Source organism: Drosophila nasuta, chromosome 3 (genome assembly GCF_023558535.2).
Source record: "Drosophila nasuta strain 15112-1781.00 chromosome 3, ASM2355853v1, whole genome shotgun sequence".
Classification (NCBI taxonomy): Eukaryota; Metazoa; Arthropoda; class Insecta; order Diptera; family Drosophilidae; genus Drosophila; species Drosophila nasuta.
The window spans coordinates 38,347,354-38,366,638 of record NC_083457.1 but is presented as its reverse complement, the minus strand read 5'-3'; the positions used below and the strand labels follow the sequence as shown (position 1 = coordinate 38,366,638).

The window sequence follows — 19,285 nt, the reverse complement described above, 5'->3', positions numbered from 1 at the left end:
TACGCACCGGGTAATTCCCAAAGCTGCCGTTCGACGCGATTGCTATGTATATAAATAGCGAAAGACCGGTTTCTTGATAAGCAAAGCAAAGCGAGCGGATCTATTGTGTGAAAATAAACTTCGAGTTTACTCTTTATGCGCATTTAAGATTCTCATCAGCATCGAGATGCACGCTTCATCAGTCTTTGTGTGCGCTGTCTTTCTGCTAATCGCGAAAGGCAGTGCTTATGAAGTGCCCCGAGGCCAAGATCGAGGTGTTCTATCCCAAGGGATTCGAGGTATCCATACCACACGAGGAGGGCATCACACTATTCGCCTTCCATGGCAAGCTCAACGAGGAGATGGAAGGCCTCGAGGCAGGCACCTGGGCGCGTGATATTGTCAAGATGAAAAACGGACGTTGGACTTTCCGAGATCGTAACACACAATTGAAACCAGGCGACATACTTTACTACTGGACATACGTTATCTACAATGGCCTAGGTTATCGCTGGGACGACGGTGCCTATGCAGTCAATGCATACAGCGGCAGCACTCCCAGTCCGCTGCCACAGCCCGGTCCCCGTCCCCCCCAACCCAGTGGGGCCAACGACACCATCATCGTATGACCCAGAAATAGATATTCGTATTGGAAACTGTGTGCCGGCCAAGACACAAGTGAATGGAATTCCTGCGCGTTGTGTCAACCAACTGATCTTCGAAGATGACTTTAGGGGCAAACTGAACCCAGCCAAGTGGCAACTGGAGCATCGCTTCAGCGGTGAACCAGACTACGAGTTCAACATCTATCTGAATGACTCGCGCACCATCAGCGTCAAAGATGATCAAGTCCAACTACGCACCAGACGCACCCAACAATTGTTTCAGCAAAAATTGAGCACAAAAATTGATCTGGGCAGCGAATGCACCGGCAAGCGAGACACGGAGGAGTGCTTACGCGATGCAAGAGACAGAAAAATACCCGGCCTGCTGCCGCCAGTGGTCACTGCTCAGTTCTCCAGCAAGAACAGTTTTGCCTTCAGGTATGGACGTGTCGAAGTGCGCGCCAAGATGCCGAGTGCCAAGTACGTGGTGCCCCAGATGTGGCTGCAGCCAAAGGCCCATGTGTATGGCGTGGACGACTATAAGTCGGGGCAGCTGCGCATCGCGTATACCCGACAGGGAAATAGCGTACATCCAGATTTGTATGCGGGCGCTGTGCTGAATGCCTACGAGCCGTTGCGCTCGAATCGTTTGTGCCACAAGCTGGGCAGCAACGATAGCAGTAGCCAGGATTGGAGCAACAGTTTCCACAACTATACGATGGAGTGGACGCCGCGTCAGATTCGTTGGCTGGTGGATGACGAGGAGATTTGTAAGCAGGGCAGCGATACAGGAGCTTTTAGTGAGACGTCGGTGACAGGTAAAAGATTGCCAAATGCCGATGAACTGGAGAAGGGAAACGGCATTGCTCCCTTCGATCAGGAGTTCTATTTGACTTTTGGCTTGAGCGTGGCAGGATTCAACGAGTTCTTCTACGAGACGAAGCCGTGGCATGAACAGGAACCACGGGCCATGGTTGATTTCTGGAAATCGATAAGAGAGAAGGATCAGTGGCAGGACGATGGTCATTTTGACATCGATTATGTCAAAGTGTTTGCATTGTAAACGAAACGAAATACTCAAAAAAAATCTGTTTCTAATTTGTAACTCACAGTGGATAAATAAAGTAAATATTTTTTGTATTTGTAACTTTCTACAATCTTTATATTCTTTACTTTATGAATACTCTTCCCCCAAGCATTAAGCCCCAAATTTGTCTCTATTCTTTTTTGTATTCCCGTCCACTTGTATGTAGTTATAAAAATGTTCAAGTATTATAATTTGCAATGCCATCTACAAGAGAACCCGTTCTTTTTGCTTTAATAGTGTTGTTATATAAAATTAATTGAAATTAAATTTAATTATCAAAACCCTAATATTAGTCATTCTAATACTCACATATAATATATTGAGAATAAAGCGATAGCGGTTTACACCGGTACATAAAACACGAATCATACTAAAATATACTTAAAGGATTATGTGCTAAAAGTAACTCGCTAAAGTCAACTACATAAAAGAATAGATAGTAAAAATAAATATATGTATATCCCAAATATATAATATAAATGAACTCTAATCCTCTAAACCGTACATAAGGGTACACATATTTATATAATTTATGCGGGCAAAGCATAACCTCAGATTTATTTTCAATTTAACGATAATAAATTTAAGGTTTTGAGAGGTAACCTGACAGCCTATATAAGGCGGGTGTTAAATTATTTACACTCATTAGTTTTCAGAAGGTTTCAATATGAAGCTGCTCGTCGTATTCGCTTTGACTCTGGCCTACGCCTCGGCTTCGGTTCTTCACGGCTTCAATTCCTTAGAGGATGATACCAATGTCGGCATTATCCATGGACATAATGCTGCGCCCGGACAGTTCCCCTACCAAGTTCAACTAATTTCTCCAGAAGGCTTGCAATGCGGTGGCTCTCTGATTAGTCATCGTTGGGTTCTGACCGCCGCTTCCTGCACAGAACAGTATGTTTAAAGTCTTGAAAAGGATAACTTAATTTTATTGCGAGCATAATTTTGAATATTTCTTTAGCTTCGATAATGTCACAGTTCACTTGGGTAGTATTCGAAGATCGGCCCCGCGGGTAACGTACATTGTTAGTAAGAAGGACATCATCATTCATGAAGACTTTAACAGATATACGGTTAGTGCCGATATCTCACTTATCCGCATTCCATACGTTAAATACAGCAGACATATTAAGGCTGTAAAGCTACCGAAGATCAAAAGATCCTATCCCTCCTATGATGGTTGTAATGCTAACATTACCGGCTGGGGAAGGACCTCGTTTGATTCCACCCATGAACCCGAAATACTCCAATACGCCAAAGTAGGGATCATAAGTATAAAAGATTGTAAGAAGAAGTTTGGAAAACTTGGAAAATATATTTGGCCTTCCCTCATCTGTGCCTCAATCGTCTCAGCCGAAACTTGGGAAGGCGATACTGGCATCCCATTAGTGGAATTACGTAGCTCGGTACAGATCGGTATATCATCCGTTGATAGCCCAAAACCCGAACTCGAATACCCCTCTATATTCACCCGAGTGACTAGTTATCTCAAATGGATCAAACGCCACACCAAACTCCCATTGTGACATGTATAGTTTAAAATAAAAGTAGCACGCATTGCGCTGGATTGTTTAGTTTCGTTAACTGATAGTAATTAAATAAAATGAAATAAAAATGTAAAGTGATATTATAAAATTTTGATCCAATTTTTTAAAGGAATAAAAAACTATGCAGGATTTTGAATTGAGGTAGTGTTTTAATATATCGCCTTCTTAGGGTCACCCTGAAAGTATCTATAAATGTGGAATATTCTCTGCAACCAGGAGACATAGTGTTATCTATAATGGCCTAGGTTATCGCTGAGACAACGGTGCCTATGCAGTCAATGCATACAGCGGCAGCACTCCCAGTCCGCTGCCACAGCCCGGTCCCCGTCCCCCCCCAACCCAGTGGGGCCAACGACGCCATCATCGTATGTCCCAGAAATAGATATTCGTATTGGGCCAAGACACAAGTGAATGGAATTCCTGCGCGTTGTGTCAACCAACTGATCTTCGAAGATGACTTTAGGGGCAAACTGAACCCAGCTAAGTGGAACAGGAACCGCAGGCCCTGGTTGATTTCTGGAAATCGATAAGCGAGAAGGATCAGTGGCAGGACGAAGGTCATTTTGACATCAATTATGTCAAAGTGTTTGCATTGTAAACAAAACGAAATACTCAAAAAAAATCTGCCTCTAATTTGTAACTCACAGTGGATAAATAAAGTTAATATTTTTTTGTATTTGTAACTTTCTGCAATCTTTATATTTTTTATTTTATAAATACTCTCCCCCCAAGCAGAAAGCCGCAAATTTGTCTTTATTATTTTTTTGTATGTATACATTCAAGTGGACGGTAATACAAAATACCTATAGGTATACGAATTTTCAAGTATTATAATTTGCAATGACATCTACAAGAAAACCCGTTCTTTTTAATTTTTGGAAATCGATAAGCGAGAAGGATCAGTGGCAGGACGTTGGTCATTTTGACAATCTACAAGAAAATCCGTTCTTTTTGCTTTAATAGTGTTATTATATAAAATTAATTGAAATGAAATTTGATTATCAAAAACCTAATATTAGTCATTCTAATACTCACATATAATATATTGAGAATAAAGCGTTAGGGGTTTACACCGGCACATAAATCACGAATCATACAAAAATATACTTCCAAATAAGTTTATGGATTATGTGCTAAAACTAACTCGCTAAAGTCTACTACTTAAAGTAAACTACTTAAAGGGAATTAACTTTGTGAGCGCTAGAGCTTAGATAGTAAAAAATAAATTCTCTGACGGAATTTGTCCTGTGCGAGACTTTTTACAGTGAAAAAGATTATAACTAAATCAACTTTAAAAATAAGTGAATGTTATTCTTAAAGCTTTAGATAAGCACTATATGTAGAGCTAAGATTGATTTTAGGACCTTGTTCTATTTTACGATGAAATATAAAAATTCGTTCATTTTTTTGGTTTGTGTACGAATTTGTTCATTTTTACAATTATCTTAAAGTAAAAAAAATTCTAAAAACCATTTTTAGCTCTAATTAATGTACTCATTTAGAGCAAAAAGAATAACCTTTTCTTATTTTTAAAATTGTTTCAGTTTATGTTACTTTCACTGTAAAGAGTCTCATACGGGACAAATTAGTCAGAGAATTACCCGTATATGTATATACCAAATATAATATCATATACATATAATATAAATTAACTCTAATCCTCTAAACCGTACATAAGGTACACATATTTATATAATTTATGTGGGCAAACAATAACCACAGATTTATTTTAAATTTAACGATAATAAATTTAGGGGTTTAGGAGGTAACCTGGCAGCCTATAAAAGGCGGGTGTTAAATTATTTACAGTCATTAGTTTTCAGAAGGTTTCAATATGAAGCTGCTCGTCGTATTTGCTTTGACTCTGGCCTACGCCTCGGCTTCGGTGCTTCACGGCTTCAATTCCTTAGAGGATGATACCAATGTTAGCATCATCCATGGACATAATGCTGCGCCCGGACAGTTCCCCTACCAAGTTCAACTACTTTTACCAGGCGGCTTACAGTGTGGCGGCTCCTTGATTAGTCATCGTTGGGTTCTGACCGCCGCTTACTGCACAGAACAGTATGTTTAAAGTCTTCAAAAAGATAACTTAATTTTATAGTGAGCCTAATTATGTATATTTCTTTAGCTACGATAATATCACAGTTCGCTTGGGTAACAATCTAAAATCTACCCCGCGGGTAACGTACATTGTTAGTAAGAAGGACATCATCATTCACGAAGACTTTAACAGTAATGAGCTTAATGACGATATCTCACTTATCCGCATTCCATACGTTAAATACAACAGCTATATTAATGCTGTAAAGCTACCTAAGATCAATAGATCCTATCCCTCCTATGCTGGGAAGAAAGCTTACATTACGGGCTGGGGAGCGACCTCGTTTGATTCCACCCATAAACCCGAAATACTCCAGTACGCCAAAGTAGGGATCATAAATGCAAAAGATTGTAAGAAGAAGTATGATTTTCCGAGTTCCTTTATCTGTGTCTCAGTCACCTCAGCCGAAACTTGGGAAGGCGATACTGGCATCCCATTAGTGGAAACACGTAGCTCGGTACAGATCGGTATATCCTGCTATGATAGTCCGGAACCCAAACGCAAACACCCCGCTATATTCACCCGAGTGACTAGTTACCTCAAATGGATCAAGTACCACACCGGACTCCCTTTGTGATATGTTGTTTTAATGAAGGCTAATACTCCTTTTAATTATATAGCAAAATTCCAATCATTCGGAAATTCAAGTTTTTGAAGTCATTATTATGCATTTTATTATTTGGTTGCATTGTTATTAAAAAATTAAATAAAAATTAAATGAGAACTATTTTTTTTAAAGTTTTGATTCATTTTTTTAAAATAATTTCAAGAAAGCGTTTGCTTAGGGTCACACTGAAAATATCGAAAAGCTAAGTGTGGTATATTCTCTGCACTCTGTGTAAGGTATATTTTGAAATTACTGCTGCGGTCACACTGTTGCTCACATAACCTGCTGCGGCGTTTGCCCCATTGAAAAACACAAAAGTAAGTAAGTTATAAAACACCGATTTCAAGAGTTTGCTAACTTAAAGTACATTTCACATAGATAGCCAAGTAAAAAATGCAAATCACACGAATTGTTCTACGTCAGCTGAGGCGCTCCATCAATGTGCAACGCCAATACAGCGCTGCTGCCCCCGCAGCGACAGCGGCTGCAACTGAGAAACTCGTGCCTCCGGTGCCAGAGGGTGCTCCAAAGCCGCCAAATGTCAAACTGGATAGTATTGTGAACAACATTGCGGCATTGAATCTGCTCGAAGTGGCCGAGCTGAGCACGCTGCTCAAACAGAAACTCAATCTGCCAGAGACCGCATTTGCACCACAAATCGCCGTTGGCGGCCCAGTGCGTGCTGCTGCCGAAGACGAAGAAGAAGCGGCGCCCAAGAAGGTGCAGACGTCGTTCAAGGTGAAGATGGTGAAGTTTGATGAGAAGCAGAAGGTGGCGCTCATCAAGGAGGTGAAAAATCTGCTCGAGGGCATGAATCTGGTGCAGGCGAAGAAGTTTGTTGAGAGTGCACCGACTGTGGTCAAGGAGGACATACCAAAGGATGAGGCCGAGAAGTTAAAGGAAGCACTGACCAAGGCGGGCGCTGTCATTGAAATTGAATAAGCGCTAATGCTTAGTAGCTAGTTATTTTGTTATAATAAAAAGTAAACTGTCAACCAACAGAAAACAAGAATGTCAAAATATTAGAGCAGTAGAGCTAAATTTAGCTGTTGCACATTAACTTCGACTATTTTGAAAACACAATCCACTTAGCAGTTACCTGTTACTTGTCTTATTCTAAAATCAAATATTTTAATTATAAAACATAAACACTATTCGGGATTACACGATGTCATCAAATTATTGTCCCATCTATACTGAACTTATTGTATTGCAAATACAAAAAGTACATGCAGTGTAGAATATTCGTAAATACTATACTTTGTATACGAAAGTTTCTGGTTCTTAGCTATTTTAGTTGTGTTACTTAGCTACAACTTAAGACAACACTACTTCAGAACTGTTGCGACTTTCTACCAACCACTTTTACCTTCCAGATTGAGTTTAAGCATTAATTAGTAACTGTAAGTCGCATGTACTATCACCACCACTATCGGCTCATCGTAATTAGTGCAAGTCTGCTAATTGAAGTCGTGCGTAGTGTGCCGCCACTAGCCGATGCGATGAATGCAATGCAGGCACGCACGCGTGCGCCAGTGTTGCCAATGCAGCGCAAAACTGCGACCTTTTCAAAGTGTGGCTGTTACATCATCTTACACCGTCATAAAGGCGGTCACACAGTTCAACTATAAATACAATTCAAATATTTGTGAAGTGCCGTTTCCGTAAAACAAATATAACGGCCACTTTCTACTATGTAGAATCATGGGATCACATTATAAGCAGCTCGTGTGCGTAGTAACTACATATATACATACATACGCACACATGCAGAGTTTGTAACACTTTCATCACGGTGTCTGGTTTAATTTTGTTTGCTGTCGTTTAATAATGCTTTTACCCATTTTTGTTATCATTATCAATGGGCCGTGGCGCAGGGAGCTGGAATTGATCAAGTGGCTGGCTGTGCGTGAATGCTCCAAATATTTGCAGTCGCCGAAATAAACACCACACGACTTGCTGCGCTGCATCAAGAGAGAATCGGAATGGGAATGGGCTGAGTCGCTGTCTATCAATTAGCACCTTCAAGTCCTCAACTACCGTGACACAGTAAGCTGCAAAGTTTTCGACCTGCCTCAGCTCAGTCACAATCGGAACATTGACGCGATCACTACGACGTCTTCTCCTCGTTCTCTCTCTGAAATTTTCTGCTGCTGCTGCCTGAAGTGAAAACCGAAAGTGAACAAATAGTCCAAGCAGTCGTCATAATCATCATCATCATCATGCCCGCACGTACACATTCCACGCGCATCTTGGCCATAGTCGCCCTCTTCTTCAGCAGTTACATTGTTGGCATTTACAGTGCTGCACGCGCCAGCAGCCAACTGTTGCTTCAGAATGAGAGTCTTCGCTCTCTCAACGATACCAGCTTGGATACTTTGGATGAGTCTGACACGGGACTGGCGCGCAATGGCACCAGAAATCCTCGCTGTAAGTATTGAAGTAAAAGTTTGCCTAGTTTTCTGTTGAGTGCGATTCGTTTGTTTTGTCGTCGATGGTTTTAAGTATGTATGTGGGTCACATTTCAATTATCACCCAGTTCCAATGCGCACAACTTCCGTGCTGGACTCTTTAGTCTTAGACACGCTCGCAGCTGTCACCGCTTGACAACCAGTGCATTTCAAATAGATTCTTCACGAAAGTATCACAATGAAATGGAATATCCCTAAGGAATTCCGATTCCTTCTTCACTCTTTAAAAGTTATATAGTAACTATTTCACAATTAAGTGAATGATAATTTTTTAAGTTCCATAATGTTTGCATATTTACTTTAAACGTTTTTATTATCCTGATTAAGATTTTAGCTTAGAAGTTACATTAAAAATGTTGAGACTTATTCTCACATTTTATAAATCCTATGAATTTACTAAGAGAAAGATAGACGATTTTTTGGTTAATCACTAGGATTCTTCTTTTTGTAATTATAACTTAAATATATTTGCTATTAAGTTCTTTAGTTCATCGTAACAATCCCTAAATCATTCTCATCATAAATCATTCTTTAAATAAGAATTTTAATTAATATAATTTATGTATTTTCTTTCATCTGCAAGTTTTCAACTTTCCTTAATTAGAGCCATTTTACTATTTTATTTATTTTATACATTTACAAAATGACTTATTTTTGCAAGCTTTCTTTTCTATATAAATTGAACTTTCGAAGTTTACTCTAAATTTTGATTATTTCAATACAAGTTTAGAATTTTCACGGAATTCTACTTTACAGTCTAATTTAAATTTACATATTTTCAAGATGAACTTCTCCAATTAATGTCTTAATCATGCACATATACTTTCACAACTCTCGAAGAACTTTTCTTTAGAAGAATGACTAATTAGATTAACCCGACGATTAAGTACATTACTTAATTAATACTTCACACCAATTAAGATTTCGTTTTTCTAATTAATTTATGCTCTTTTAGGGTTTCCCTTTTACACCATCGGTCGCTTTTCCAATGACATTTGCCAGGGAAACAATTTGCTGTTGGGAACCTGTCAGATCAACGGCGAGTGCACGGACAACAGTGGCGTAGCCGCCGGCAGTTGCTCCACGATCACCAACCAGGCCATTTGCTGCATATGTAAGTCTTTTACCCGCCGCGACTGTCTTTAAATTCTCTAGCTAACAGGCATTTCTCTGTCTCACAGATCAACGCACTTGTGGTGCTAGTACAACCTACAATAACACCTACTTCTACAACAGCAACTATCCGGCACCTTATGCCGGTGGCGGTCGTTGCTCAATTGTGGTCACCCCACCGGACTCTTCAATTTGTCAGCTGCGCGTCGATTTCCTCGCCTTGTCGCTGGCACCGCCAACAGGTGATGGACTCTGCAGCACGGATGCGTTGACAATCAGTGGCGGCGCCTCGCAAGTGCCCACAATTTGTGGCGAGAACTCGGGCCAACATATTTATGTGGACTTTAATGGCGTTAGTCCCATCACCATCTCGGTGGCCACATCCTCCGGTTACACATTCAATCGCCAGTGGCAGTTCCAGATACGCATGCTGGGTTGCTCCTCGGCCACTTTGGCGCCCGCTGGTTGTCTGCAGTACTATTATGCCTCGAGTGGTACAATCTCTAGCTTCAATTATGTCTCCGCTGCATCGTCTGCTCTCAACTCGATTGGAGTGCAGGGCACTCGACAGTTGGCGAGCATGCGCTATGGGATTTGCATACGCAAGGCGACAGGCATGTGTTCCATCACATACAGTCAGGTCAGCTCGGATTCGTACTCGTTTACGATGACCAACGATGTGGGTGCCGTGGATCCCACGCTGTTGGCCACATCGGCGGTGCAAAGTCAAGATTGCACCACCGATTACATTATTATACCGTCGCCCACGCAAGGTGGCACGAATATGCCAAGCGATAGGTTTTGTGGCCTCGGTTTGGTGTCCACGACAAGTGCGGCGAAACCTTTTGTAGTTTATTCCGTGACGGATGCCAACGAGGAGATGGATATATCGAATCGAGGATTCTATTTATCCTACTCGCAGAATGCTTGCCCTGTATTATAGATAAACATGGCGCTTTTGCATTTAAACTTACAATTTAACGTAATAAAAGACTTAACAATTAATCGAAATCATTAGTATCTATTCATTATGCTATGACGTTATTACAAGAGTCAACAAACAAGGCATCGAGTGCTGCAATTAAAATACTATACAACTAATTATTTACATCACTTGGCTACAATTACGCTGTCAACGTCATCAGACTGTCAATCTCCGCTTCCAGTTCTTTGATCTACAAATTTGATACGTATTTAAAGTTACACCTTAATGTAATATTTAAGATTCTACTCACTCGATTCTGAAAGTGTTCCTTGACTGCGTTATCTGCCATCAGTTGGAAGGCTTCATTATCGATTCGTAATCGATACTTTTGCAACTCGTTGAGCAGCTTCTTCAGCTTCTTTTTGTTCTGTTGCACCATTTCTTCGCGTTTTGTTTCGGGCAACGCAAACTCATCATTCAGCGAAATGCCAAAGGAACACAATGCACCGGCAGTTGAGAAGAAATTCAATTTCTTTTGGAATTTCGATTCCTCATTGAGCAGCTCCAGTTCGATGCCCTCGCAGCGTGTCAGCACCACAATCTGATTGAGATGACGTTGCAATATCTCCTCCGATTTAGCGTTTTGCGCGAACAAACACAACTTGGGACCGTGTCTTTTGCTAATCTGATTGCGACTCTTCACCTGTCGCACCGTGGTGCAAATGTTGACAATGTCCGCCACTTCAGCTTCGAGTTTGGCGTCTTGGAAGTGCGCAAGCTTCAGCTCCAGATTGAGCGGCACATGCTGCAGTAGCTCTGAGGCAACGAAGGGCGTAAAGGGAGCCATGGCCTGCAAGCCCCAGCTAAGACAGGCGGTCAAAGTGGCCACATTCACAAGGGCGCTGTTCTCCTTGCGGCTGATGGCAGCCTTGGTAGTTTCCTGCAAGCCAACAAGGTATTATAATTGGGGGATTAAGACTTAGATAGTTATCTAAACTCACCAAATAAACGTCGCATAGATTCTGATAGAAGAATTGCTTTAGCGCCGCCGTCGCCAAGTGGAAATTATAATTGCTGTAGCTTTGCGAGCAAATGGTCAAGGTCTCTGCAAGTCTTCCAATGATCCAGCGATCCCACATGCTCAACGTCACACCCTCCATCGTCTCAAAGTCATGCAGCGAGATGCCCAAACTCTTGGCCGAGCTCAGCGTGAAACGCATCGCCTGCCAAATCTTGTTGAGAAACAGTTTGTTCGTATAGCAAGCATCGACATCAAAGTTGATGAAATGATTCTTAATGTTGTGGCTCATCAATGTAAAACGCAGCGCATCTGTGCCGCATTCCTGAATGCCTTTGGGAAACATTTTGGTCATGCCTTCGGTGGAGGTTTTCAGTTCGTTAGGCTTGATGATGCCCGCTGCGCAGGACTTTTGTAGCTCTGCTTTTAGGCTGTCTAAACTCGCTCCCTGCACCACCTGCTGGGGCGCCACAATGTTGCCCAGACTCTTCGACATCTTGCGGCCCTGAGCATCGCAAACAATGCCATTCAACAACACACGTCGAAAAGGTGCTTCACCAGTCAGCTTGAGTCCCATCATCATCATGCGCGCCACCCAAAAGAAGAGTATATCGTGACCTGTTTGCATAATGTCCAGTGGATACTGTTCCTTGTAGCTCTCCTTGGGCCAGCCTGCCACCGAGAAGGGCAACAGTGCCGAGGAGAACCACGTGTCCAGCACATCGGGATCCCGTGTCAGCTTTAGCTCCGTGGTGCCCAAAATGCTGACGGCCTTTTTCTGTGCGCTTTGCTCATCTAGAGCAGCGACCCAGCAGCTGTTGCCTTTCGCATCGTAAGCTTGATAGGCGGGCACCTGGTGGCCCCACCACAGCTGTCGAGAAATGCACCAGTCACGTGTATCGGACAGCCAACGTTCCCATTCTACTTCATGATTGGCTGGCAGGATTTGAAGACGTCCGCTGTGTAGCTCGGAGAGCGCTGCTTTTGCCATGGATTTGGTACTGAGAAACCATTGTGGCATCGCCATGTACTCGATGATATCCTTAGATCGTGAGCAGATGGGCAGCTGCATATGATGCGGACGCACTTCGCGCAGCAATTTCAGTTCCTCCAGACGCTCCACGATTAAATCGCGCGCCTCAAAGCGTCGCATGCCTTGAAATTCGGGATAATCCGACACAATGTTGCCATGTTCGTTGAAGACTTGACGCGACTGGAGTTTGTGTCGCGTGGCCAACTCAAAATCGAATCGATCATGTGCAGGTGTAATCTTCACAGCGCCCGAGCCAAACTCTTGCTCCACAGAAATGTCAAAGACGAGTGAAATTGTGTCCTGGCGAAAGGGATGTTGCAACAGGACTTCGTTGCGATTGCGATATTTGGTGTAACGTGGATCAGCCGGATGCACTGCGACGGCTACATCGCCCAGTATGGTCTCTGGCCTGGTGGTGGACACCACAATCTCCTCCACTGGCGAGTTGTCAGCTGAATTCTCCGGTACCACACGATAGGCAACGTCATAAATGCGTCCGAAGAGCACATTGTGCTCGTAGCCTGGCACAGCCAGCTCAGTGGGCTCTTTGATGTCCACAGTCTCCACCTCAATGTCGGAGATAGCCGAGCGCAGCGCACAAGACCAATTGACAAGTGAATTCCTTCGTTGAATCAATCCTTCGTCAAAGAGTCGCTCGAAGGCAACGTTCACCGCATGCGCCTGCTGTGTGTCCATGGTGAAGTATTCGCGTGGCCAGTTCAGGGAGCAGCCCAACTGCTCCAGGTCCCTGACAATGCCACTACCCTTCTCTGCCTTCCATTTCCACACTTCCTCTAGGAAGGCATCTCTTCCAATCTCTTGCCGCGTTACCCCTTTGGTGGCAGCCAGTGTGCGCTCCACCACCACTTGGGTGGCAATGCCTGCATGATCTGTGCCCGGTATCCAGTCCACCTCATAGCCCAGCTGTCGATGCTGACGTGCAATCACATCCTGAACTGTCGCATTTAAAGCGTGACCCAAGTGCAAATTGCCTGTTACATTTGGAGGTGGCAGCAACATACGATATGTGCCACGCTTGCAACTTCTTTTCGATTCTTCCTGCTTATGCAATTTCTGACGCTCCCAATAGGCAGCTTCCACTTGCTTAGGCTGATAGCCCGCTGCAATGGGCAAAGCATCTGGGAGCCACTTTGTTTTGTTAGCCGGCTGTGCTTATTTATCAATGAAAATCACTTGGAACTCACCTCTACTTGTGCTGTAGCAAAGCGTGGATGTGAACTGTCGCAATTTGTGATGGCATAAATGCTTTTGCTTGACTAAATGACGGTTAACAACTTTAATAATTTGCATTATATACCAATTTCGTACGTGTTGTTATTATGTCAACTGTTCTGCGGGCAGTGTGTACACAACTTTTTTTTATTTCCCAAATATCGAAATAGATTCAAAACAGCTGATTGCTAATACTGAGCACGAGAGAGCACACAGCGCTATCGATAACGCAAGCATCGACGTAGCAAGCACCTATCGATTTATTTCGAAATCGGCGCGTGGTTTTTATTAAAAGTTCTTTGCAACATATTTTTTAATGCACTTATCGCTGTCTTGTGTGTATTTTTGTGCATAAAAACGACCAAAGAGAAAGAGAAACGATAGCATATATGCCACTCCCGTATAACTAAGCCATGGCTGATACTGGCAGCCACTAGCAATCGCTTGCACTCCCCACGCCAGGCCCAAGGTAAACTGCAGCAACTGTAGTCGGGTCAAATAGCGCTTCCACCATAGATACGGGTGCAGACGAGGCCCTAACGCGCTCAGCGAGTAATATCCGTACATTATGATGTGCACAAACGAGTTCATCAGAGCTGGCACAAAGGCTGCAAGTAGATAAATTAAGGTATGTAAAACATATAATGTACCTACAGACATATGTATATGTATGTATGTACATATGTATTCAAGCTTTTACCATAGTTATAGGGTAGTGTGACTGACTATAAACTACCCTATACACATTTTTAGAAATATAAACATTGTGATTATTCTACGTATTTGATCTATACATAATAAATAGATTTTTTATACAAAATTGGGAATTCATTCAATTCATAAATACTATAAATAAATAATATATTCTTAAATTTTAACCCATTTCAACTTTTTCGGTTTATTTTTCAATTTGAATCCTCTACAAATGATGTGACCATCATTTTTGGTTTGGGCGCATATACATATATTATTTACATTCTATTCAGATATTATTGTAGATCGATTTTACTATCTTGAAATGAACCTGACAATATTTAGACTAACTAATGGCTCTAGCTCTTAAATTCCCTGAGATACAGTCGGAACAAATAAATATTTCAACTTTATGGGATTTGAAATACATAGATTAAGATATTCTTCTGTATATCGTTTAGCAAAACCCATTGATCAACTTACTCGAACCGGTGGGAATCCACTTGACAACAATCCAGCAGATGAGGAACATAGTGCTGTGATGATACAGATGCAGAAACGTCAATTGCGACCACTTCTTGCGTAGTATGAAAAACGCCGTGTCGGCAAATTCGAGAATTTTCGAAATGTAGAACCACCAAAATGCCGAGGCAATCTGTGAAATTTCAAACAAAACATCAAATGCAACTGCAGCTGCAAAACATCTGAAAACACACACACAAACTGAAAACTTACGCGCAGCTCATGTGGATCGTAGCTAACTCGACATGGCTGACACTTGGCGCTATAGTTGAGGGCACGAGATGCCGTAAAGAGCTCCAGGCAGATGTGGGCATTTAGCAGAGCCATCAGCAAATTGTAGACGAACAATGGCAAACGCAGCTGCAACGGTTTCTGACTGCAACACAAAATTGAGTGAGATATCTGCTGGTTGTGGATAGACGCTACTCACCTGGCCATCCATTTGGGTGCCAAGTGCACGAGCAGCAGATACAAGCTGAGTATGCCAGCGGCTTGCCATGGCGATGAGACTAGAGGCCAGGATTGTGTGCGTTCATCCGCCAGCTCGGCGAAGGGATATTGATGCAGCAAGCCAATCTTTAAGCTGTCATTGGCCATCGTTGTTAGCTGTTAACTAAGCTGGTGGGCAAAGCGCAAGTCAGCTTTATATACGACGCCACATGTTATGTCGTTGACCTGGCCATTGATGCGTGCCATCGTTAATTGCGAACTTGCAACCTTGCACAGCAGCGTGGTTGACCCCCCAGAGCGAGTGGAGCATGAAGAAGTCGCCAGCTGCCATTGCTGCTAGAAGAAAGTCGCTACAAAATTGTGTTGATGATGCCGCTGATGGAATGTGGCTGCTGATTGAAATGTCCTTGTGCTAAATCAAATTGCAAAAAAGAAGCATTTACCTGTATATTGATGCTGCTCAGGTTTGTGAATTGCCTACGGGGTTGAGATTCTTATGCCTGATACCAGAAGTGTTGAAGGGTATTTAAGTACAAAATTAGATTTATTGTACAATATTAAATCTAAGAAGACATTTTAGTTAAAAGAAGATTATTCGATCTTAAAGTGAACCTCATTGATTATTATAGTACAAAGTTGAATATAATAATCAATATTAAATCAAAAAAGAATCTATTAGGTTAAATATAAAAGGTCATAGGTAATAAGTATGTTAAAAGCGAATCTAAATTGTATTTATAACTTACAAAATGAAATAGAATATTCAATATTCAATTTCAGAATAATGTTTTGGAGAATTCGTGAGGAAATTTTTGACTCTGGAAGCATAAATATGTCCAGTTAAATGCGAATCCAAGTAGTTTTCATTTTAGAAAGATTTATTTTTGTATTTTAATATTGTAAAATAAAAACATTTTTAAAAAAACAAAGTAAATTTTAGATGCATTTTATACTTTTACAATATTTATGAAGAAAGAAAGTTGTGGAACCTAAGCAAAGTAGACATCTTCGATTGCACTAAGTACCAATATTCTCAATCCGTCTGTCTGTCTGTCTGTCCATATAAATCTTATTATCTCAGAAACTCCACGAGCTAATGTCACCAAATTTGTCCTTGATACTCCTTAGTGTTAAACTCTTTTAACAAGCAACATTTCATTGCATTAACTTAAGATGCATTCTCAGTATTTCACAGTCGAGCACACTGGACTATAGCTTTCTTATATCATTACGTCATTAGTTTGAGGGTAAAAATCTTTTCATTTTGCGCTTGCAACTGGCAGCTGACATTGAAAAGTGCAGTTGAATAAAACGTGGAATAGCCAAACGTGAGTGGAAAATTAAAATCCAAATGGTAAATATACATTTGTCCAAGACATACAATGGCAATTGCATTGCCAAAAAAAAAAGAAAAGAAAAGAAAATGCGCTACACTCAGCGAGCTATGCGTATTTCAAGAGAAAACACGGATTACATTAGTGCATTATTAAATATGTAGCGCCTTGAGTAGTCGTTGTTATCTTGCCTCTCGCTAGCTACTGCCAAAATCCTAATGCTATGCCAGCTGTTGTGCTCTCTCTCTCTCGGTTTTTGTTGTTGCTTCTTGTGTTCCGACTTTTGCTTCCATTTGCTATTATTGTTTTCTTTATTTGTATTGCCGTACGTGTCTGCACCTCGAGCACTTTGTACCCTACACTTTACCAGCTGCGTCCAGAAGGGTTAAAGTGTGATACTCCAAGTGCAGCTCTTGGCTACGGCTACGGCCGAATGGCAATGGCTTTGTCTTTATCTCGAATGAGAAATGTGCCCAGAAAGCAAGAGTCAATTTTCATTAAAATAATGTCACAGTTGTCAGTCTGCCTCAAAATGGCATTTCAGCAATCCTTGGCTCGTCCATGACCCATTCCCATTCCCATTCGCATTTACTCAACTGGTCTGTGGTTAACCGCTTGTGCTTTGCTTATCGCCAGGAAGAGCATGTGCCACATATGCCTTGCATATCCTGCGGCGCTCAACTTGTGCCAGCGTCTGCGTATAATTAAGTTTGTGTGATTGTTGTAATCAGCACACTCAAATTTAGACTGTCCCCCAAAAACTGGACACTTTCTATGCTTTACTATATATCCTTTTGTTTTCAAGGACATGCTGACAGCTGGACAAGGTTCGACGTTGTTACGTTGTCATTTTGAATAAATTATTGCGGCATTGGCAACATTTTTTTATATTTTTTGTTCGTCGTTTGTTGATAGATTTGGCACAATGTTCTCGATGATGTCAGGGGACAACTGTAGCTCATGTTTATTGTGGCAGGCGCAGGGAAGTGTCTGTGTCCTTGTTGCAAACCTCGTTGTGCTACGTTACTTCTGCCTTTGTGGTTTTGCAGCCAGACCGCGGGATACGAGAGAAAGGTGTGTGTGTGTGTGTGTGTGTGTTCTGGTCACATTGCTGCACTGTCTGCAGTTTGAGTTTATCGCGCTGACATTGTCGCCCCGTGTGCACCACGTGAGTTATTAAATAGATTACAGTTTTGTGTTCAGGGGCCTTTGCAATATGCACAATGTGTCACCGAACATGTCCAGCAGTAGTTGACTCATACTCGATTCATACACTCACACTCACTCATTCACTCACTCGCTGGCATTCACATTCGAACAATATTCGCCATAGCCACAGCATGCATGAGCGATTCATGAAATTGAGTTTCAGTTTATGTCAACTCTCTCGCGCCTCTTGCCACACGGTTTCGGCTCTTCAGCTACAACTTCAGCTCCAGTTCCAGCTGCAACTGCAATAGCAATAGCAACATAAGCTACAGTTCACCACATGTCATGCTCTATTGGCGCTGGCTCATATTTGGTGAAGCTTCCAAAAAATCGAATAAACAAGAAACCAACAACTAGCGAGTGTGTGCAACTGTGAAGTACCCGGTATTAACAAATGTTTAAAAAAAATTGTGTTTCCGGGTTTTATATGGCTTAAACCCGGGTATAAAACAAGACTTACAATTGCAGCAAATAAAATAATTAACATTTGGCATAATAGACAACAGAAATAATTGTGGAATTAAACTAGGAACGTTTATTGTCCTCAATATTTTGAAGTTTAAAAACAGAGTTTTCAATTAGTTGATTGTGTTTTTTTTCCTAGCGATTTTTAGGTTTGAGAATACTTTTCAGATAGAGAAAAATACTAAGTTCATTTAATAAACTCTATGACTTTATTTGACTTTTCGTAGATATTATATAATAAATTAATATTATTCCTTAAAATTTCTAAGTAGTTTTTATTATATAATACAATATATATTATTATAGGAAACTAAAGAGATTTTGTTGCAATACTAATTTTTTTTGTTTATTTATAAACTAATGAAATAGTTTAAGTAAGTACTATATTAATTTAATGAATTTTACATTTGTTGATAGCAAATTTCAAGACATAAGCTCTAATAATGTCTGAGAAAAGGGTATTCAATAGAACGGTCAGACAGACAGACGGACGGAGATTCAACGCTAATGTAAATAAAGATAAACCCTTTGAAATTGTTAATGATGGTCATAAAATGTATTATATTATTATATTTGAAACTTTGTATGAATACGAGAAATATAAAATATCGTATAAAATAAGGTATTTCATTATAAGTCATCTTATAATATTAATAATGAAAATACTTTATTAGAGTAATAGAAAAGTTCATTTTACAAGTGAATGAGGTATAAATCATAGAAAAAGAATAGAACGCTCTTCTCGTGTAATCTCTTCTTTAGAAAAATACATATCTATTTTTTGACTTTGATTTTAAATAATCTAAATTTAAGAATTTATTGAGTTTCAAGATATTATAGAAGATATTATAGGTAGAAATGGTTCAATTTTGACATCAAGCAATTTT

General features: G+C 41.0%; 8 protein-coding genes across 8 annotated transcripts in view; 6 read left to right on the top strand and 2 right to left on the bottom strand.

Annotated features, from left to right (window-relative positions):
* The first annotated feature begins 89 nt into the window (after positions 1-89).
* On the top strand, positions 90-1,731 carry LOC132790950 (gram-negative bacteria-binding protein 3). Its single transcript, XM_060799716.1, is given in 2 exon segments — positions 90-560; positions 562-1,731. Coding segments are annotated over 2 exon segments (1,419 nt in total). The 5' UTR covers positions 90-227; the 3' UTR covers positions 1,648-1,731.
* Positions 1,732-1,837: 106 nt separating this feature from the next.
* On the top strand, positions 1,838-3,300 carry LOC132790952 (serine protease 1-like). Its single transcript, XM_060799718.1, has 2 exons — positions 1,838-2,568; positions 2,636-3,300. The coding sequence occupies exons 1-2, from the start codon at positions 2,339-2,341 to the stop codon at positions 3,198-3,200; spliced, it is 795 nt and encodes a 264-aa protein (XP_060655701.1). The 5' UTR covers positions 1,838-2,338; the 3' UTR covers positions 3,201-3,300.
* Positions 3,301-5,055: 1,755 nt separating this feature from the next.
* LOC132793229 (serine protease 1-like) lies at positions 5,056-5,960 on the top strand. Its single transcript, XM_060802978.1, has 3 exons — positions 5,056-5,285; positions 5,353-5,650; positions 5,721-5,960. Exons 1-3 carry the CDS (start codon positions 5,056-5,058, stop codon positions 5,763-5,765), a joined length of 573 nt encoding a protein of 190 aa, XP_060658961.1. The 3' UTR covers positions 5,766-5,960.
* Positions 5,961-6,150: 190 nt separating this feature from the next.
* Positions 6,151-7,086, top strand: LOC132789407 (uncharacterized). Its single transcript, XM_060797395.1, has 2 exons — positions 6,151-6,249; positions 6,311-7,086. The coding sequence occupies exon 2, from the start codon at positions 6,326-6,328 to the stop codon at positions 6,872-6,874; it is 549 nt and encodes a 182-aa protein (XP_060653378.1). The 5' UTR covers positions 6,151-6,249; positions 6,311-6,325; the 3' UTR covers positions 6,875-7,086.
* A 927-nt stretch (positions 7,087-8,013) lies between these two features.
* On the top strand, positions 8,014-10,459 carry LOC132788425 (uncharacterized). The gene is made up of 3 exons (XM_060795850.1): positions 8,014-8,362; positions 9,359-9,517; positions 9,585-10,459. Exons 1-3 carry the CDS (start codon positions 8,155-8,157, stop codon positions 10,457-10,459), a joined length of 1,242 nt encoding a protein of 413 aa, XP_060651833.1. The 5' UTR covers positions 8,014-8,154.
* Positions 10,460-10,517: 58 nt separating this feature from the next.
* LOC132788422 (valine--tRNA ligase, mitochondrial) lies at positions 10,518-13,917 on the bottom strand. Its single transcript, XM_060795844.1, has 4 exons — positions 13,698-13,917; positions 11,443-13,631; positions 10,752-11,381; positions 10,518-10,691 (listed from the first exon to the last, which is right to left on the bottom strand). The coding sequence occupies exons 1-4, from the start codon at positions 13,801-13,803 to the stop codon at positions 10,641-10,643; spliced, it is 2,976 nt and encodes a 991-aa protein (XP_060651827.1). The 5' UTR covers positions 13,804-13,917; the 3' UTR covers positions 10,518-10,640.
* A 42-nt stretch (positions 13,918-13,959) lies between these two features.
* On the bottom strand, positions 13,960-15,607 carry LOC132788426 (elongation of very long chain fatty acids protein 4-like). Its single transcript, XM_060795851.1, is given in 4 exon segments — positions 13,960-14,333; positions 14,902-15,073; positions 15,154-15,312; positions 15,367-15,607. Coding segments are annotated over 4 exon segments (822 nt in total). The 5' UTR covers positions 15,538-15,607; the 3' UTR covers positions 13,960-14,013.
* The window catches only part of LOC132788424 (adenosine deaminase 2), a 50,422-nt gene continuing 45,361 nt past the window's right edge, over positions 14,225-19,285 (top strand). The window contains exon 1 of the mRNA XM_060795849.1: positions 14,225-14,353. The gene's annotated coding sequence lies outside the window, so the exon portion shown is untranslated. The remainder of the gene's footprint in view (positions 14,354-19,285) is intronic.

Excerpts from the sequence above, each read along its gene's own strand:
- LOC132790952 (XM_060799718.1), top strand. The coding sequence starts at position 2,339 with ATGAAGCTGCTCGTCGTATTCGCTTTGACTCTGGCCTACGCCTCGGCT. Across the intron at positions 2,569-2,635 it reads GCCGCTTCCTGCACAGAACA|CTTCGATAATGTCACAGTTC; the intron begins GTATGTTTAAAG and ends ATATTTCTTTAG.
- LOC132793229 (XM_060802978.1), top strand. The coding sequence starts at position 5,056 with ATGAAGCTGCTCGTCGTATTTGCTTTGACTCTGGCCTACGCCTCGGCT. Across the intron at positions 5,286-5,352 it reads GCCGCTTACTGCACAGAACA|CTACGATAATATCACAGTTC; the intron begins GTATGTTTAAAG and ends ATATTTCTTTAG. Across the intron at positions 5,651-5,720 it reads AAATACTCCAGTACGCCAAA|TCACCTCAGCCGAAACTTGG; the intron begins GTAGGGATCATA and ends TCTGTGTCTCAG.
- LOC132789407 (XM_060797395.1), top strand. The coding sequence starts at position 6,326 with ATGCAAATCACACGAATTGTTCTACGTCAGCTGAGGCGCTCCATCAAT.
- LOC132788425 (XM_060795850.1), top strand. The coding sequence starts at position 8,155 with ATGCCCGCACGTACACATTCCACGCGCATCTTGGCCATAGTCGCCCTC. Across the intron at positions 8,363-9,358 it reads TGGCACCAGAAATCCTCGCT|GGTTTCCCTTTTACACCATC; the intron begins GTAAGTATTGAA and ends ATGCTCTTTTAG. Across the intron at positions 9,518-9,584 it reads CCAGGCCATTTGCTGCATAT|ATCAACGCACTTGTGGTGCT; the intron begins GTAAGTCTTTTA and ends TCTGTCTCACAG.
- LOC132788422 (XM_060795844.1), bottom strand. The coding sequence starts at position 13,803 with ATGCAAATTATTAAAGTTGTTAACCGTCATTTAGTCAAGCAAAAGCAT. Across the intron at positions 13,632-13,697 it reads TTGCTACAGCACAAGTAGAG|ATGCTTTGCCCATTGCAGCG; the intron begins GTGAGTTCCAAG and ends AGTGGCTCCCAG. Across the intron at positions 10,692-10,751 it reads AGGAACACTTTCAGAATCGA|ATCAAAGAACTGGAAGCGGA; the intron begins GTGAGTAGAATC and ends TCAAATTTGTAG.